An 18464-nucleotide genomic window follows, 5' to 3' on the forward strand; every position below is an offset into this window, starting at 1 on the left:
CAGAGTTATCAGACTGATAACAGAGCTATGGAGCTGGAGACAGCTATGAGACTTGGTGCTTTGGAGAGAGATAAGAAAACACTGCAGATATGTGCCCAGCTCAAATTTCCTGAATCTTCTTTACATCCACTTTAACTACTGCCCTCTCATTCTATGCTCATATGTGGCAGCATGGAAAAGGCCCACCTCCTTGCTGCCATATATATGTGTACGGGTGGTGGAAAGGGGTTAATTAACTGTATATTTGGGGGCGCATGCGCGGCGCAGAGCGAGCAGGAGGCTAAACCTAGGAGCTCCGGGGACGACGGAGAATCTAAGCACTCCCCAGGACGATTTTGCACACCGATCTCAACACAAAGTGCCTCTCCCTCCTGTGGGACCATTTGTGCATGCCGACATCCAAGAAAGGCAAGCGGAAAACCGCCCAACGATCCCTTACTAACTATCTTTTGAGAGTTACTGAGCGGCCGGAGATGTCCCAAGATGGCGCCCAGGCCTACACAGACGCGGAGGCCTCGCGGTCGGCGGGCTCTCCTACAGTCACCGAGGACGCCCCCTTGACAAAAGCAGACTTAGAAGACAGTCTGGCCAGTATGTACGACAGATTGGCCAGGAAATTCCAGGCGGAATTACACAAATCTACTAGCACACTGTCGCAGGAGCTAGCGTCCCTGGGGGGTAGGACAGACCGCCTAGAAGTCAAGCATGACGAACTGCACTTGGCCTACACAGATCTCCGGAGAGACCATGAGGCACTGGGGGACTCGGTTGTCCAGCTCCAGAATCACTTAGAAGACCTGGACAACCGCAACCGAAGGAATAATGTGAGGGTGCGGGGGGTCCCCAAAACGGTGACCGACCTTTCGGCTGCGATTACTAAGCTGTTTCAGCAGCTTCTACCAGACCGCCCCGGGGATTCCTTCATTTGCGACCGCTTGCATAGGGCACTGAGACCCAAACCTCCCCCGGAGAGACCCCCCCGGGACATTGTTTTGTGCCTCAAGGACTTCCTTGTGAAAGAAGATATTCTCAGGGCTTCCCGCACCACACCTCACATTCAATTAGATGGGGCCCTGATTCAAATTTTCCCGGATATAGCCCCTGCAACGCTGGACAAAAGAAGAAAGATGCGAGAAGTCACCTCAGCCTTACAAACAGCACAGATACGCTATCGCTGGGGCTTCCCATTTAAATTGATTGTACTGCACAATGGGACCACTCACATCGCTACTACAGTCGCGGAAGGTAAGGAGATCTTGGTGCGGCTGGGCCTGCAAGAACGACAGCAAACACCGAGACACCCCCCAACCCCTCGCCCGTCTCCCATTTGGGCCACCCCATCGCCTCAGAGAGATAGACGTTCCCGTAGACTACAACCACTGCCTGAAATTTGACCATACATCAATGTATACGGGGCTCATTTCAATGTCAGAGCAATGACGGCAGGTTACTAGCGATTACCATTAAGACTAATACCAGATTCCAGTATAATTATCTTCCACTATTAGGGAGACTGACCAATCTCCTGGCCACCTGGCAACCGCTTTGTGTTTCGTGGTTGGGTCGAATCGTGGCAGTCAAAATGTCGCTGCTGCCTAAATTACTTTACCTATACCGGGTCCTCCCGATCCGAGTCCCACTCTATTACCACCGCCTAGTTCAAGGCAAAGTATTTAAATACATTTGGGGAGCTGTTAGACCCAGAGTCTCTAAATCCACCCTTTATCGCCACAAATCACAAGGCGGACTGGGAGTACCCGATTTTCGCAATTACTACTATGCAGCCCAGCTTGCACAACTCACCCTGTACCATGCAAAAACGGAAGTACCGATATGGGTCAGTCTCGAGGCCGTAGACACTTTCCCGGTAAATATATCCAATCTCCTGTGGCTTTCCCCCACGCAGAGAAACAAACCTAATAACCCGGTCACACTTCATTCCCTTAAAATCTGGGACGAGACTCACAAGTCCTTTCGGCTTAAATCCCAACACTTACCTTTACTTTCCATTATTGGCCACCCATTGTTTGGCCCAGCCTTTTCCGAGCCCGGCTTATTTGCGGCTTGGTCTAGGGCAGGACTAGACCAAATTTGCACCCTAACAAACAATGGACGCATCAAAGCTTTCCCTATACTCCAGGCCCAATCTCATATCCCCAATGGTGAATGTTTCCGTTACCTACAAATTGCCCATTTTCTCAATTCAATACCCAAACCCATCAGCGTACATGATAGTATGTCAATTTATGAACAAATATGTGATACTGACCCACATGCTCCGGGCATTATCTCCCAATTATACACCCATTTCTCCTCTCCCCCTACACCCCTTCCACCCTATACCATTAGTTGGTCCACAGACCTCAACTTAGATCTAGATATCGACGCATGGACCACGATCTGGACCAACACCAGTAGAGCCTCACAAAATGTTATCGCCTCTGAGGCTAACTTTAAAGTTCTTATGCGCTGGTACCTGGTCCCAGCCAGAATAGCCAAGTTTGTCCCGGGATATCCCGCCACATGCTTCAGAGGCTGTAATACTGCAGGCACACATATTCATATCTGGTGGTCGTGTCCGGTGCCGCAACATTTTTGGATAGTGGCTTTCCAGATAGCATCAACCCTTATGGGAAACTCTCTCTCACCGGACCCATCTCTAGCTTTACTCAACTTAACACCTCACAATTATACCCGTAATCAACTATCCCTGTTCCTTCAGCTAACCACATCAGCTAAACAAACTATAGCCAGAGCCTGGAAAACCCCGACACTCCTGGTGGCAGAAATGAAAAATAGGGTTACACAGGCCATGATTCATTGCAAAATTGAGGCAAAACTTTTAGATTGTATGCCTCAATTTTACAAGGTCTGGCAGCCTTGGATACAACACTTTTTGCCCCCTGATTTGGATCCCTATCTCTTGGAACCCTGAAATACCCACTTATTTGAGATTGTCTCCAGCTTTTGGTGGCCTGGGTCCGTGTGGGCCGATCGACCAGTTCTTCTCTCTTTTTCTTTTGCTCTTCACCTCTTCTCCCCTTTCTCCCTTATCTTGCTACTTTTATTTTTGTTCCTAACCCAACTGTTCTTTTTCTCCTTTCTCTTTCTCATATTTGAAAATTTTGCCCACGCAGTACTAATACTCTCCTAACTATTACCTTTTTTGCTATTGGGAGTAACTTAACTCTCCGACCCCGGTAACGCCGGAATGTCTAGGTTACTGATTGTATACCTAAGCAATTACTCTCCATGTAGTTCTATGCAACATATCCTTCTGCTTTTCATGTAACTGCGATATTGCGCATGAGTCACACGTTTAGTGTTCTAATGCCCTCTATCCATTGTTATATCCGAATCCTGTTTGCAACGTACTGTGTAATCTGTTAATTGATAATAAAAATTTTGAAAAAAAAAAAGACTAGAACCGGAGACATTCCCCCTTTTTCAGACTGGTGGGTGCCCCCTCTTCTACTACACTGAATGGATATGGCTATATTCACTACCTTGATTCTCCTAGTCCCCAGGGAGGATTATTTTTTTTTTTTTTTGTTTTTTTTTTTTTCCTCCTGGTACTCTTTTTCTATTCTTTTTTGGACTCACCTCACTTCCCCCCCTCCAACCTTGCCCACCACTCTCCACCTTATCCCCTTTTCAGATTCTCAACTCTAGCTTCCCCATTGGACTGGGGCTCTCTTATTTTTGTTTTTCTCACTTTTGTTTTTGACTGACACTATTTGGCGGAGGGTCATACCCTCTTGGACCTTTTTCACCAACCACCTCGGTGGTGGGGTGTGAGTGGAGCAAGTGGAAGTACAGGCCGGGAGGCCGAGTTGGTTACACAGTTTTTGTCGGGATGGATTTTTCGTCTCGACCCCATAGAGTTATAAGTTTTGTTACCTTATGGTTTTTTTGTTATTTTTGTTCTCATGCTGACTTTACTGCTAGACGTTTTATAGATTTGAATGCACTGCCTATTGTTAACCCTTATTATTGTGGGCTCTTTGGCCGGGATCGGGGGCCGGATGGGCCACTCCCGACTGGGGGTGCTGGTGGCTCCTCTGGCGTTGGACTCTGGTGTGCGATTCTGAACTCCTTTCAGATAACTCTCAGCTGCGCTTATATACTAAATAGACATTATGGTTCTGCAGGTTATCTCCCATAATGTGAGGGGTCTAAATTCCCCCCAGAAGTGGAGGAAGGCCTTTCACTGTTATAAACGAATGGGGGTTGACATTTTTCTATTACAGGAGACCCATTTCTCTTCGGTGGCCTGCCCAAAATTTTTTGATAAATCATATAGACTACACTATTGCACCACATTTGAGTCCAGGGCCAGAGGAGTTGCGGTGTTTATCCGTAACTCTGTCCAGTTTGAACCTTCCCATATCTACAAGGATCCTGGTAGTAGATTTATTATTGTGCAGGGACTGATACAGGGCAAAGCGGTAACTATTGCTAATTTGTACGCGCCAAATACAGCGCAAGGGGCTTTCTATAGTGCATTTTTACGCACGCTAGATAGATACATCTCCCCCCCATTTGATCGTGGGTGGGGATTTTAATCTAGTGGCAAGCCCTTCCCTGGACAGGAGCAAACCGTCACACAGTGCTAAAGCGTTCCCCAAATTTCTTACCAAATCTTTTGATAAATTGCAACTCATTGACACCTGGAGGGCATTGAACATTGGCGCAAAGGAATATACACATTACTCCCATCCACACGATAGCTACGCAAGACTTGATTACGTTTTTGCCTCACCTATTCTGCTAGCCAACTCCGCTCTGGCGACCATCCACCCGTGCCCATGGTCGGATCACCAAATGGTGGCCTTTCACACTTCCCATGTCGGCCTTTCCCCCGCAGTCGCCTCATGGAGGTTGAACGACTCTTTATTAACAGACCCTGAAACATACACCCGCATAGAAAGTCATCTAGATGATTATTTTAATATTAATGATATAGATAACATCTCCCCCCAAGTTCTCTGGACCGCACATAAGGCGGTAATCCGTGGCCATCTGTTTGAGATCGCAGTCACTAAAAAAAAAAAAAAAAAAACTCCAAAAGATGCGAACACTCACCCGGGACTTACACACACTATATCAGGCCCATGCTAGTACACACTCAGCAGATACGCTACTATCAATCAACCAAAATAAGGGCTGAATTAGACACTATACTCTCAGAACATACTGAAAAATCATTGCGTTGGTCCAAAGCCAAGTTCCTCTTGCATAGTAATACAGCCTCGGGCATGTTCTCCCGCAAACTTCACCAAACATTGCAACCTACACACGTCTATAAATTGAGAAACAATTCCGGCCACCTGGTTACCCATCCTGGCGAGGTTCTGAACATTTTTAAATCCTTTTATCAACATTTATTATCCCCCCCTCGCAGCCTACCCCTCGTGCTGCTGACCAATGGTTGTCTTCTTTGTCCCTCCCTTCCCTTTCGGATGCTCAGCTGGCAACCTTAAACGCCCCCTGTACCGACTTAGAGGTTATGGCCACCATTAAGTCACTTAAATCCTCGACCGCACCCGGCCCTGATGGCTATACATCTATGTATTATAAAAAAGTTCTCCCAGATACTGGTCCCCAGACTGACAAAACTTATTAACCAAACATTACAAGGACATAAACTACCAGACGAAATGTTATGTGCTAATATGACATTGATCCCCAAGCCGAACAAGGACCACACCCTACCCCAAAACTATAGACCTATTTCGGTTTTGAATAATGACATAAAAATTTTAGGGAAAATATTAGCGAACAGATTGGCCCCCATCATTGGTACCCTTGTAGGCCCAGAACAAACGGGTTTTATCCCTGATAGGCAAATTACAGATACTATTAGATTGGCCACAAATATAATCCAAGACGCAAAACTTTTCTCTCGCAAAGTCCTGATTTTGGGGTTAGATATTCACAAAGCATTTGATAGTATTCTCTGGCCATATTTAGATTTGATTCTGACTAAGTTTGGTTTCTCAGGTGAATTTGTGAATGGGTTTAAGGCACTGTATCATAGCCCCCAGACTAAGATAAGGCTGCCTGGCTGCTCTTCGGATTATTTTCCGGTGGGCAGGGGTACCCGTCAAGGGTGTCCCCTGTCCCCTCTGATATTCGCCCTGGCCTTGGAGCCCTTGGCTAGGGCGGTCGTGGCTAGTCCGGATGTCGGAGGGTATATAAAAGGGGAGGGGGAGTATAAGATAAGCCTCTATGCGGATGATGTCCTCATGTTTTTGCCCAATCCGGTGATGTCGATACCTAACCTTCTAGGGATCATTTGCTCCTTTCAGGGGTTCTCTGGGTTGGGGGTCAACCTAACCAAATGTTCTGCTCTACCAATTTCACCCCTCTTGAAATAGATAACCTACAAAACTCATTTGGAATCTCCATGTCTAATCGCACATTACAATACCTCGGAATTCAATTGGCTCCTTCCCTGGAAGACATATATAGGGCTAATTACCCCCCCCCCCCCCCCCCGCCTTTATTGCGGTCAGAAGATGGCTGAAACTATGGTCAACATTTCGGATACCTTTAATGGGTAGAGTGGTAGCCATCAAGATGTCTATTTTGCCAAAATTATTGTATTTTTTCAGAGCTCTTCCTCTATATGTCCCCCGCCAATCCCTCACTACACTTCAGAGGGACATTAACACTTTTATTTGGCAAAACAAGAGGCCAAGGTTTGGGAAGCCCATGCTGTATCGCCCTATGCCACAGGGGGGCCTAGGATTGCCCGATATTTGGTTATATTATCTGGCGGCTAGATTGGCTCAGACGGCACAATGGCATGCACCCACTGGAGGGGTGCCCTGGCTCAAATTTGAAACTCAATCCATACGCCCGTACTTTCTCCCGGGCCTCTTGTGGCAGGAGGGACTAAAGCCGGGAGATCTGGCTCCTCTTAATACCATTGTCAGCCGTTCGTATTACCTATGGTCTCTTTATCGTCTCCGATTTAAATTAAGCCCTGATAGGCCCCGGGTGGCATCATTTCTAGGCGATAGGAGATTTCCTCTGGCTTTTGAATCTCCTGGCGCCTTCAGATGGTGGGTCCAGAACTCTTTGGTCACCTTGCGGGATCTGCATGACAACACTGTCAACTTTATCTCTTTCTCGCAGCTTCGTGCACAATATGAGATACCGCATGGGGAGTTTTATACGTTTCTTCAAATTCGCCATTTTTTTCACACACACTATAGGACCCCCCAGGTTCCAGTCTGTGCACAGTTTGAATCTATATGTTATCGCCACTCAAGGGATAGAGGCATTATCTCTACTTTGTACAAATACCTTATTGAAACACAACAACCGGGGAAGTCCAGGGCCATGATCTTGTGTGAAACGGATCTGGCCACGGAGTTCTCGGATGAGGAATTGCGAGCTATGTTTCAGAATATGCATAGATGCTCCAACTCAATGGCCATAAAATACACTGTGGTGAAACTGCATACACGTTGGTACCTAACCCCCACTAGAGTTCATACGTTTTATCCATCGGTCCCTGACCTCTGTTTCAGAGGTTGCCCGACGGCGGGCACATTGATGCATATCTTTTGGAGCTGCCCCCTACTACGACCCATCTGGGACCAGGTCACTACCACAGTGACCACCATTCTAGGACATAGGATTGATCTCACGGCCACAGGCTGCCTATTATTTGCACCGATCCCAGGGATTCCGCTAACAGACCAGAGGTTACTCCATACCCTATCCTGTGCCATTCATTGGACGGTAGCCCTACACTGGCGTACACACTTGCTTCCCTGGGCACAGGTTCTCCATAGGATGGATTCTATCCGCCTTATGGAGCGCATCCATCATACTATTATGGATGCTGTGCACAGGCATACTGCTAAATGGGCCAAGTGGCCTACCAACAATGAACCTGCTGGAGTGGGGCCTCTACTCGGTCCCCCTCCGGAGGTTGTTTAAGATCTAGATGGAGTTGGCCTCCAACAGGGTTGAGCTTGGTCTTCTCTTTCCACCGCTTCGGCCTCTGAATATACGCTGCCAGTTGGAGAGAACCACCGGTACACACTGAGCGGTATTCAGACGAGTTATTGAAGTGCAGAAAAAACGATCCAAACAGGTTCCTACATGTATAGTCAGTGTTATAGTTTAACATTTGTTTCGAGTTAAGTTAATTTGATGCGGATAACCCGGCTATTTATGACTGATATCCTGTAATACAACTAGTCAGGGCTAGTCAGGAAGGATATATAACAGGTTTTCCTTTTGTTCTTTCTTTGGTCTTTTTTTCCTCACAATGCTGGATAATTTCTTTTGTTTCATCTATTTTGCATATCAATGGAATGTACCAGAATGTTAACCTATACTACAGCATTGTATCTGCTTTTGTTATTTTGTTTGCTACTTTACGACCAACAAAATAAAAACGTTTGTATTAAAAAAAAATTAACTGTATATTTAAAATTAAATGTGGTGTTTGCTATAACAACCCTGCTTCTATTTGTGGTGCTCTTTGTTCTTTTGCTGCAACAAGATATTTTGTTCTAATATTATCAAATAGCTTTGTATTAATTAATATACTTCTGTTTTATATTTAAAGCTATGTCTAATATTCTTTTTTTTTTTTTTTAGGATTATAAGTTATGTGAAGACTGGGGCCTGTTTTATCCGATTCCAAAGGATCTTTTCATAGATGTTTACATTGACCATTTGCTGCATCTTCTAGACAACAAAGACACTGAAAGATCTCTCCAGGTACAAAAAAATGTAAAGTGAAGGAAATGAATAGTATCTAAAATCTTGCTTACAATTAGCCTTTCATGTAAATAGAAGTATGTATACGTATGAAACAGTGGCTGCCTATTGCAGGATTAAGAATAGTTTTACGTTTTTTTTTTTTTCAAAAATTTTTATTGTAGAATAATACAATAACAAATATTGATAACAATCCATACAAATGCGATACAAAAAGTTGACAGGTCAAAGAAAAATAAGATAAACAGAGAGTGCCTAGATAAGTTGAGAAACATGTGTTACCAACATAGGCAAGATACAGAAAAAGAAGGGCTACGAGTCTGGGGCCCAGTTGCTGTATACTATACATTCCCTATCGCTAGGTCCGGGGGCATCTCGTCCCCTCTCAACACCCCAATGGGCTGTGTCGAGTGGGGGCGCCACGCCAGATAAAACAGGGTAAGGTAAGGTTAAGTGGGAGTGCGATTTAGTCCCAATACGGTAGTAAAAAGGATCAGGAGGAAGGGAAGGGAAGAGAGACAGGTAAGATATAGGAAGAGATTGATGAAGATGCTTGAATCGAAAAACCTGAGCTGCAGGATCATCAGAGCTAACTTACAAATACTGTATATAAAAAAATAGTACACTGAACCAGTGACTTTCGCTGCCGGCTCTGCTTGGTCTGGGGATGATGGATTACTAGTTAGACAAGCTTAATACATTTTGGGTGTGATAACCAGGAAGACCATTGTTTGTAGAATCTAGATTCTGTCATGTGAACTCTGGAGAAAAGAAATTCCATGTGACAATGAACATTAAGTGTGTTAATAAGCTCAGTTAGGGTTGGAGGGAGGGGGTTTTTCCACGCACGAGCTATAAGCAGGCGTGCTGAGATTAGGACGTGGTGTACCACTGGTAGACAGGAGGAAGGCCAATATTGGGAGTCCAGACCAAAGAGAGCCATTCGCGAAGTCAGCTGTTGGGGGGAGCTGGTTAAGGTCTGAACCAGAGCGGAAACTTGTAGCCAAAAGGGTCCAATAACCGGGCAGCTCCACCAGATATGAAATAAGTCCCCGGTGGAGTTGCAATTTCTCCAGCACTGTGGAGAATGAGTGGGGAAGATGGTCGCTAACTTTTGCGGAGTGTAGTACCACCTATGAAACAGTTTCATGACCGCTTCCCAATGTGTGATGTTTTTGGAGATGACTAGAGGGGTGCGAAGAACTCTATGCCAATCTTCCATGGTGAAAGAGCAATGTAGTAAGGATTCCCAGTAGAGGATGCTTGAAGATTTTGAGGAAGAGGAGGGTTTGGAGAGGAGTTTGTAGATAAAGGATATGCCCTTTAACACAGTAAGAGGGCGGTTATAGAAATGGAGGAGCTCCTTGGAGGTTGTGTCAGGAGTTGTCGAGCCTTGAGAGATGATGTGTCGAAGCCTTAAGTAGATGTAAAAGTCCCGATGTGAGAGATTAAAGTCCGAAATCAGTTGTTGGAAGCTTTTTAAATCCGGACCAAGAAACAAAGCTCCGATGGTGGTGATTCCGGCTTCATGCCAGTGCTTAATTGCTAGGTCCGGAGAGAGAAGTTGTAGAGCTAGTAGTGGGAGATTGTTCAATGCAGATCTGTGTATACCCAGATGATCTTTGCGTATTGCACTCCATTGAGATAGGCAGGCCCTTACCGTGGGAAGAATGGATCGTGTGGTCGGGAGAGACAACCAGATCGCTGCTAGGGTCAGTTGTGGATCCGCTGGGAGAGTAGCTGCCTCGATTTGATGCCATCTCGTGTTGGGGTCTTGCGACCATAGTTGTCTCCCTTGGTCAAGGATGATGGATTTGTAGTACTTTTTTACGTCCGGTGATCCCATCCCTCCTGAGGTAGAGGGAGTGCTAAGGACAGAAGATTTTAAGCGGGGTTTACGTCCTGCCCAGATGAACGAATCTAAGGTACGCTGCAGTTTAGCTAGGTCAGCTGAGAGAATCGGAAGCGGGAGGGTTCGAAAGAAATAGAGCACATGTGGAAGGAGAAACATTTTGGTTAGGGCTATCCTTCCAGCCCATGAGGCTTTCAAGGAGGTCAGATTAGAGGATAAATTGTTCAGTTTCGTGAATAACGAGACAAGATTACTTCGTAACAAACCAGAGGAAGGAGAGACTAGTTGAATGCCTAGATATTGCAGAGATGAGCTGGGGGCCCAGGAGAAGGGTGCTAATTTAGTAATTTCTGCTTTGAGCGCTGGAGAGATCTCTATGCCAAGCATGGCTGATTTTGAGTGGTTTCGTTTGTAAAGGGAAGCTTCACCAAATTTATGGAGGACGTCAGTCAGGGTAGGAAGGGATTTCACTGGATCAGAGACAGCAATGATGACATCATCTGCATAGAGGCCTATCTTATGACAGGTGTCTTTTACATTAATACCATGTATATGGGGGTGCGCACGGATGGACTGCGCCAGAGGCTCCATAACTAACGCGAAAATCAAAGGTGAGAGTGGGCAACCCTGGCGTGTACCATTAGTGATTCTAAAGGGATTTGAGAGAATACCAGAAGTGCGGACCCTCGCAGTAGGTGAGGTATATAGACCTAGAATAGCTTGTAAGAACTCGCCTTCTATGCCAAATTTCCGGAGAACTGCCTCAAGATAACCCCAATGGACTCTGTCGAACGCCTTCTCTGCATCTAGTGATATCAGCAGAGAAGGCGTTCGACTGTGCTCTGCCCAGTGGATAAGGTCTACAAACCTGCGGGTGCCATCTGAGGCTTGGCGGCGGGGAATAAAGCCCACCTGGTCCGGGTGTATGAGGGAAGTCATGTGTTGTGAAAGTCTGGTAGCAAGAAGCTTGGCATACATTTTTAGATCGGTGTTAAGTAATGAGATAGGGCGATAGTTAGCCGGGTCGTACGAGGCCTTCCCTGGTTTATGTATGGTGGTGATGGTTGCTTCTAGGGATTCCGAGGGGATCTCTCCCGTGGCCAGCATGTGATTAAAGGAGTTACATAAATGCGGGGTCAGTTCATCTACAAACGTCTTATAATATTCGTTTCCAAAGCCGTCTGGACCCGGGGCTTTATGTAGGGGGAGACTTTTAATTGCGTTTTTAATTTCCAGCTGTGAAAAAGGTAAGGCTAGGTCAGCAGTTTGAGAAGGGGAGAGGGAGGGTAGGGTAACGTTGGAGAGAAATGTCTGGATATTCTCTGTCGTGGGCTGTGGATCCGTCGTGGAGTCTTTTAAGTTATATAATTGTTGATAAAATGCGCGAAAGCAGTTGGCTATGTCTCTAGGGTTAGTCAGTCTGTTACCTTTAGAATCTATTAGGTGGGAGATTGTGGATTGGGCAGTCCTGTGTTTGTATTGTTGGGCTAGGGCTTTCCCCGATTTGTTACCCTGAGAGTACCAAGTTAGTTTGAGTTTTCGCAGATAGAATTCATGTTTATTCTGGAGGTAAGTACTCAATTCAGATCTTAGTTTGCTGAGCTCTGCGTGCGTTGAGGCAGAGGGGGATTTCATATTGACCTTCTCTAGTGATTTTATCTTATCTAGATAAATGTTAAGGGTTGCTGTGCGCTTTTTCTTCTCCTGAGCCCCCAGTCGTAGCAAAATTCCCCGTAGGACTGCTTTGTGTGCATTCCAGCACGTGGTGGGCTTGGGGACAGAATGCTGGTTTACATCAAAATAATCTTGTATGGCAGTCTTGACCTGTTCCCTAATGTCCTTGGTGCTGATCAGGTTGGGATTTAGTCGCCAGATTGTGAATGGGGAGGTAGGAGGGGAGAGATTGAGAACCATAGAGATGGGGGCATGATCAGACCACGATATTACACCAATTTTAGTGGAAGCAACTGCTTGCAATAGCACTTTGGATGTCAGGAACAAGTCAATCCTGGAATATGACCTCTGAGCAGAAGAATAAAACGTATAGTCTCTTTCAGTACCATGTTGACACCTCCAGGGGTCATAGAATTCTTCCAGATGTAAAAAAGAGGAGAGGGTAGAGGACCTTCTCCTTTGGGGGGATGAGGAGTCCAATGCGTGATCTGGTACTGCATTGAAGTCTCCACACAAAACGATTTGATCTTTCGGGTATTGTTGTATTTTGGCGAGGATGGATTTAAGAAAGGGCTTTAGGTGAGTGTTTGGAGCATATATGTTCACAATCACCATGGGTTTGTTATTGAAGGAAGCGGAAAGGATTAAGAACCTCCCTTCGGGGTCTTGCTCTACATTGGAAACTGTAAGTGCCACCGTAGAGCGCACTGCAATCAGAACACCTCTAACTTTTTTTATCTGTGCGGGAATGAAAGATATGTGGGTAGCGTTTATTGGTACATTGTGGTGAGTTCCGGGAAGAGAGATGGGTCTCCTGTATGCATAGGATATCAGAATGAGAAGTCGCAGCTTCCCTCCATAAGAGAGAGCGCTTGAAAGGACTGTTCAGTCCCTTAACATTAAGGGACGTGATTGTAAGGGACATTAGCAGATAGGGTCAGTTGTCAAGATGGTACTGAAATTGACGGACCTTTTCAACAGAACTAAGTGCAAATATTAACTCTGCGAGCAGATAATGAATACAATAACCGTTGACTATGAGTCAAAGTGTACAAGTAACCAAACAGTAACTGTAACAAAAAGAAAAAAAAACAAAAATACAAAAGCGAAGTTGCGATAAATCACACAAACAGTAGTAATGTACCTATATCTATGACCGGGAGATATAGAGACGTGAACTAAGGATCCAGTTGGTTCCTAAACGAACAGAAGGTGGCTTTGGGTAAGGTACACAAGTAGATATGGGAAGAGAATAATGCCGTGTGCTTGGCACACAGTGGCAGTTCGGCGTGTAGGGGTTCAAAAGAGGAGAGAGAAACAGTCATCCACTTTAACCTGAAAAGACAAGCGCCTTGTCAAAAAAAAAGAAAAGGGGGGGGTGCCCAAGGGGGCAGCCCCCTATGGTAGGAAGCTCAGGATTTAGGTTTCGTGTCCCATCGATGGGTGATTTTTGCAGGTCTAGAGTTCAGAGGCGGAACCGGAGGCACATGAGGGGCAATGCCCCAATTGTGTAGTTGTTTGAAACCATCCTTGGGGGTCAAGAATGCGACTTGTTGTTGCTGGTAGTTTACAAGAAGCTTGGTGGAGAAACCCCATTTGTATGCGATTTTATGTTCTATAAGTATCGCAGTGATTTGAGAGAAGGCCTTGCGTGCCTGTGAGGTGGCGGCTGAGATATCATTGTATAGCTGAATCTTAGTGAAGGGATCAGGGAGGTTGCGTATGGTTCTTGCAGCCCTCATTATCTGCTCCTTAGTGTTAAAAAAGTGTATCCTAGCCAGGATATCTCTGGGAACTGTGTCTGGGAGGTGCTGCGGCTTATGTATTCTGTGCGCTCTGTCAATAAGGAGATCCTGCGGTGTGAGAGCCGGAATAAGCTTGTGAAAGAGCTGGTGCAGGTAGGGGACAATATCGGGAGGTGACACAGTCTCTGGGACTCCCCTGATCTTGATATTATTCCGCCTTGAGCGGTCTTCGAGGTCTGCGACTTTAAGACGCAGTTGGTGAATCGCAGAAGTATGTTCATTCTGAATGTCAACTACAGTGTTGTGAGAGCTAGTGGCAGCAGAGAGATGGTGCTCTATATGATCTATACGCTCTTCCATGTCTTCCATTCTGTCCATCAAATGGTTAATGGAGGATCTGAGCTCCTTCTGCATGTCAGCTTGTAGTGAGAGAAGCATGGCTTTCAGGGTATGTTCAGATGCAGGGCTATCTGATGTGCTGTAAGCTGCCAGAGAAGAGCTAGTTTCAGTCAGCGCTGCTGTGGGACTACAAGTGCCAGCGCCATGTTGCTTCTTCATTAATGGAGGCTTAGAGGGAGAGTGTGCTGGGGAGATTGCTGCTCTCTTACCTCTGTCAGCCGGCGACATGGAGGGCGAACGCTGCCGCTCTCCAGAGTCCTCCATGTCAGAAAGATGATCCTCAGAGGATGCAGGAGCCACCGAGGCCGTCGGTGTCTGTTGCGGAGTGAGGCCTTCGTCCCGAACGGCGCCATCTTGGGCCTGCGCGCCGGCCTGCTTAATGTAAAAATCTGTGAGCTTCTTCGCCCCGTGGGCGGCGGATCTGCCGCGGGTCATGTCCCTGGAGACGTGGGGTGATCCCTGAGGCTCCGTGGAGTCGATCGCGGTGGCGGATGGCGCTGGATGCTATGTGTAGCTGAGTGGATGAGAGGAGCTCAGCACTTATGCGGCCATTCCGGTCAGCGGCCAAGCCACGCCCCCTTTTTTTTTTTTTAAAGTGACAGGTTTGCATTCAAAACAAAGACAAAAATTACATCAATTTGATAGAAATGTGCTTTCCATTATTTTTTTTATTTTTTTCCATAAAGATTTTATTGAGGTTTACAAAAATATAACAGGAACAGGTAATCACAAATAAACAGGTACAGCGTCCGAGACATTCAGCAATAAGAACACGGCAAAGGAGGGACCAAAAGGAACCTCCTGGGGGTACCAGGCAAGATAATGGGTGGGGAAGTCTGTTCCAACAACTATACCAGGTGAAAGCCAAGTCTTACTATGTTAGATTACCGGAAGACGACTCGGGTGGCTACCAGCACTCGCCCGAGTCGCCCTAGAGTAGAAATACGGGCCAAAGGGTGGGGCAAAGAGAGGCATTGGAAACCGGGCAACAGAGAAGACAACAGGGGAGGTAAGGGGGTAATGGGGAAAGGAGGGGGGGGAAACACGGAGGGATGGGACAAGTAAAGGGAAGGAAGAGAGAGATAAGAAGCAAAAGAAAAAGAAGAGGAAGGGGGGGGGGGGTGTAGCGCCTCGTCTCAAGACTCTGAGGGGCAAAAGGAATGAGTAGCAGGACTCTAGGTGAGAGTCAATGCTTAATCCAGGGGAACATGTTGTTTAAATTCAGGGGTAGTTGTAAAGTGAGACCAACAGGCCCACGTAAAGGAGTATTTCTCCATTCTCTCTTGGGAGATGTGGATCAACTCTTCCATGCCACCAATCCTGGAGATGGTCGCGAACCATTCGCCCAAAGTTGGGGCGCGGGTGGTCCGCCAGTGTCTAGGAATACACAACCTTGCAGCGTTGACCATGTGCATGGCCAGGGATTTAAAATAGGCCCTCCGAGATAGGGACGTGTGGTGGAGGAGACATTGTGCCGGTGAGAAGTCTAGATCTAAGGTGGTGACTGCTAAGATGAGTCTATGAACTTCCCTCCAGAAAGGTTGGATGCCCGGACATGCCAACCATATATGCAACATCGTCCCAACATCGGCGTTGCATCTCCAGCAGACATTCGGGATGGCAGGGGAGAATTTATGGAGGCGGGTCGGAGTCCTGTACCATCTAGTGATAATTTTATATCCGTTCTCCTGAAGGGCGACATTCAGTGAACCACTGTGTGCGTATTCATGGATTCTAGTCCATTCAGCTGGTGTTAAAGGGGGTCGACAGGTCTTTGTGCCAGTAGGATTGCGACGGGGATAGTGTCGGGACGCCCGGGTCTGAGATAAAGGCATATAGGAGGGAGATGAGGTGCTTTTGGGGCGTCTTACGGTTACACACATTCTCAAATGGGGTGAGTGGTCTCGTCCAGTCCTCCGGGGAGGCCTGGGTGGAGAGGAAGTGGTGAATTTGACGGAACGTCCAGAACGAGAAGGAGGAGGATTTCGAGAGGCTGCTAAGAGTATCAAAAGAGGCGATCCTGCCAACCGGGTAAAAGTGCGAGGCAAGGACGTCCTCAAAGGGCCAGTCCTGCCGAAGAAAGTTGGGTGAATCTCCAGGGGGGGAAGTCAGGGTTGCATCGCAGTGTGGTTAAGGGGCCCGGGGATGGCACGATAGGTACGGTGAGGGAGATTTTCTCGCATAACATCAAGGAGGTGTAGATGAATGGGTGTGCGGTCAGCGAATGAGGCCATTGTTTTGGGAGTAGCCAGGGAAGGAGGTGGATGGGAACAGGGGAAAAGGCGTTTTCCAGAGATACCCACAATTTTTCGAGAGGGTGGATATTCCAGTCTGCAATCCTGGTGAGATGACAGGCTACATAGTACTTGTGTAGGTCCGGGAGGGCAATACCTCCTTTAGGTTTGGGCAGTGTAAGTCTAGAGTATTTGATCCTCGGGGGGGAGTCTTTCCATAGAAAGGCCGAGCAGATCCTCCGATAGGAGGAGAAAAAGCTGACGGGCAAGGCCATAGGTATAGTTTGGATCAGGTACAGGAAGCGAGGTAAGATAATCATTTTAAGCAGGGCTGCCCGGCCGAACCAGGACACATTAAGGTGATTCCACTCCTTAAGATAGGTTTGGGTGTGGGTCAAGGCCGTGTGAAAGTTGAGGGGGAAGAGGTCAGAGAAGTGGTGTGGGATTTTTATACCTAGGTACGAGATAGCGGTGCGTTCCCATTGAAAGGGGAAGGCAGTTTGGCAGTGGGCTACTTCCTGGAAGGGCAGGGTGACATTTAGGGCGTGAGACTTGGAATAGTTGATCCTGAGGTTGGAAATCCTCCCAAAGGCCTCCAAATCACGGAGAAGTGATGGGAGAGAAGTGTGCAGTGCGGTCAGGGAAAGCAAAATGTCGTCCGCAAAAGCCGAGACCTTAAACTCCCTCTCCTTCACCAGGACCCCCCTGATGTCCGGGTTCGCTCTGAGTTTATTCAAGAGGGGCTCTAAAGTGAGGATATATATCAGTGGAGAGAGGGGGCACCCCTGCCGAGTGCCGTTGCTAATAGGGAAGGCGTTCGATAGGTGGCCATTGACTTTAACCGCCGCGGTGGGGCCGGCGTACAGGGCCATTATAGAGGCGAGCATGCGGTCACCTAAGCCCACTGCTGCCACGACTGCTCGCATATAGTCCCAGGCCACTCTATCGAACGCCTTCTCTGCGTCTAGGGAGAGGAAAAAGCCAGGAGTTTTAGAAGAAGTGAGCCAATGGTGTAGGTTCAAGGCACGGGTGGTGTTGTCCCAGGCCTCCCTGCCCGGGACAAAGCCCACCTGGTCATTGGGAATTAGACTAGAGATCAGAGGTAGCAATCTGTTGGCTAGGATCTTGGCATAGATTTTAATGTCAACATTCAAAAGTGATATTGGCCTATAGTTCGCTACCAGGAGCGGATCCTTGCCCTCCTTGGGTATTATGGCGATGTGGGCTTTCAACATCTGATCTGGACGCACTTGGGGATCAGCTAAGGCATTGAACGTGTGTAAAAGGTGAGGGGAGAGAGTGTCTAGGAAAGATTTATAATATTGGAGGGAAAATCCGTCAGGCCCCGGGCTTTTGCCGACCTTCATCTGTTTCAACGCAGTGTTCAACTCAAGGGGTGAAAACTGTGCCTCCAAGGATTGGGCACACAGGGAGGAGATGGGCTTGGGACTGTGTAGTGAGAGAAAGTCCGCGATAATAGCATCGTGGGCCTCTCGTGCGGATTGGGAGTGACGGGGTGGCTGATGGTTATAGAGTTTGGTATAAAAATTCTCAAATTCTTTCGCAATATCCTCATTTTTGGCAAGTAAAGAGCCCATAGGGCTGCACAGGTTATGGACAGTGGGAGATAGTTTGGCTGACTGAACTGAGCGTGCCAGGAGGCGGCCACACTTGTTGCCATGCTCATAGAAGATCCTTTGGCCTAAAATATATCGCCTTTTAGTGTGTTTGCCCAATTCGTCTGCGAGCAGAGCACGGGTGTGGATCAGGTCTTGGAGAGTAGCCTGGGCTTGTGATTGTTTGTGGGACAGT

General features: G+C 47.1%; 1 protein-coding gene across 6 annotated transcripts in view; it reads left to right on the forward strand.

Annotated features, from left to right (window-relative positions):
- The window catches only part of ZFYVE26 (zinc finger FYVE-type containing 26), a 1794472-nt gene that overhangs the window by 864476 nt on the left and 911532 nt on the right, over positions 1-18464 (forward strand). For all 6 annotated transcript variants that reach the window (XM_077465059.1, XM_077465061.1, XM_077465063.1 and 3 more), the window contains one exon: positions 8626-8748. In XM_077465059.1, coding sequence (XP_077321185.1) covers positions 8626-8748 — 123 coding nt within the window. The remainder of the gene's footprint in view (positions 1-8625; positions 8749-18464) is intronic.

The sequence above is a fragment of the Lithobates pipiens genome, unplaced genomic scaffold (assembly GCF_037356315.1).
Source record: "Lithobates pipiens isolate NorthernLeopardFrog02 unplaced genomic scaffold, aLitPip1_a1.2 Scaffold_30, whole genome shotgun sequence".
Lineage (NCBI taxonomy): Eukaryota > Metazoa > Chordata > Amphibia > Anura > Ranidae > Lithobates > Lithobates pipiens.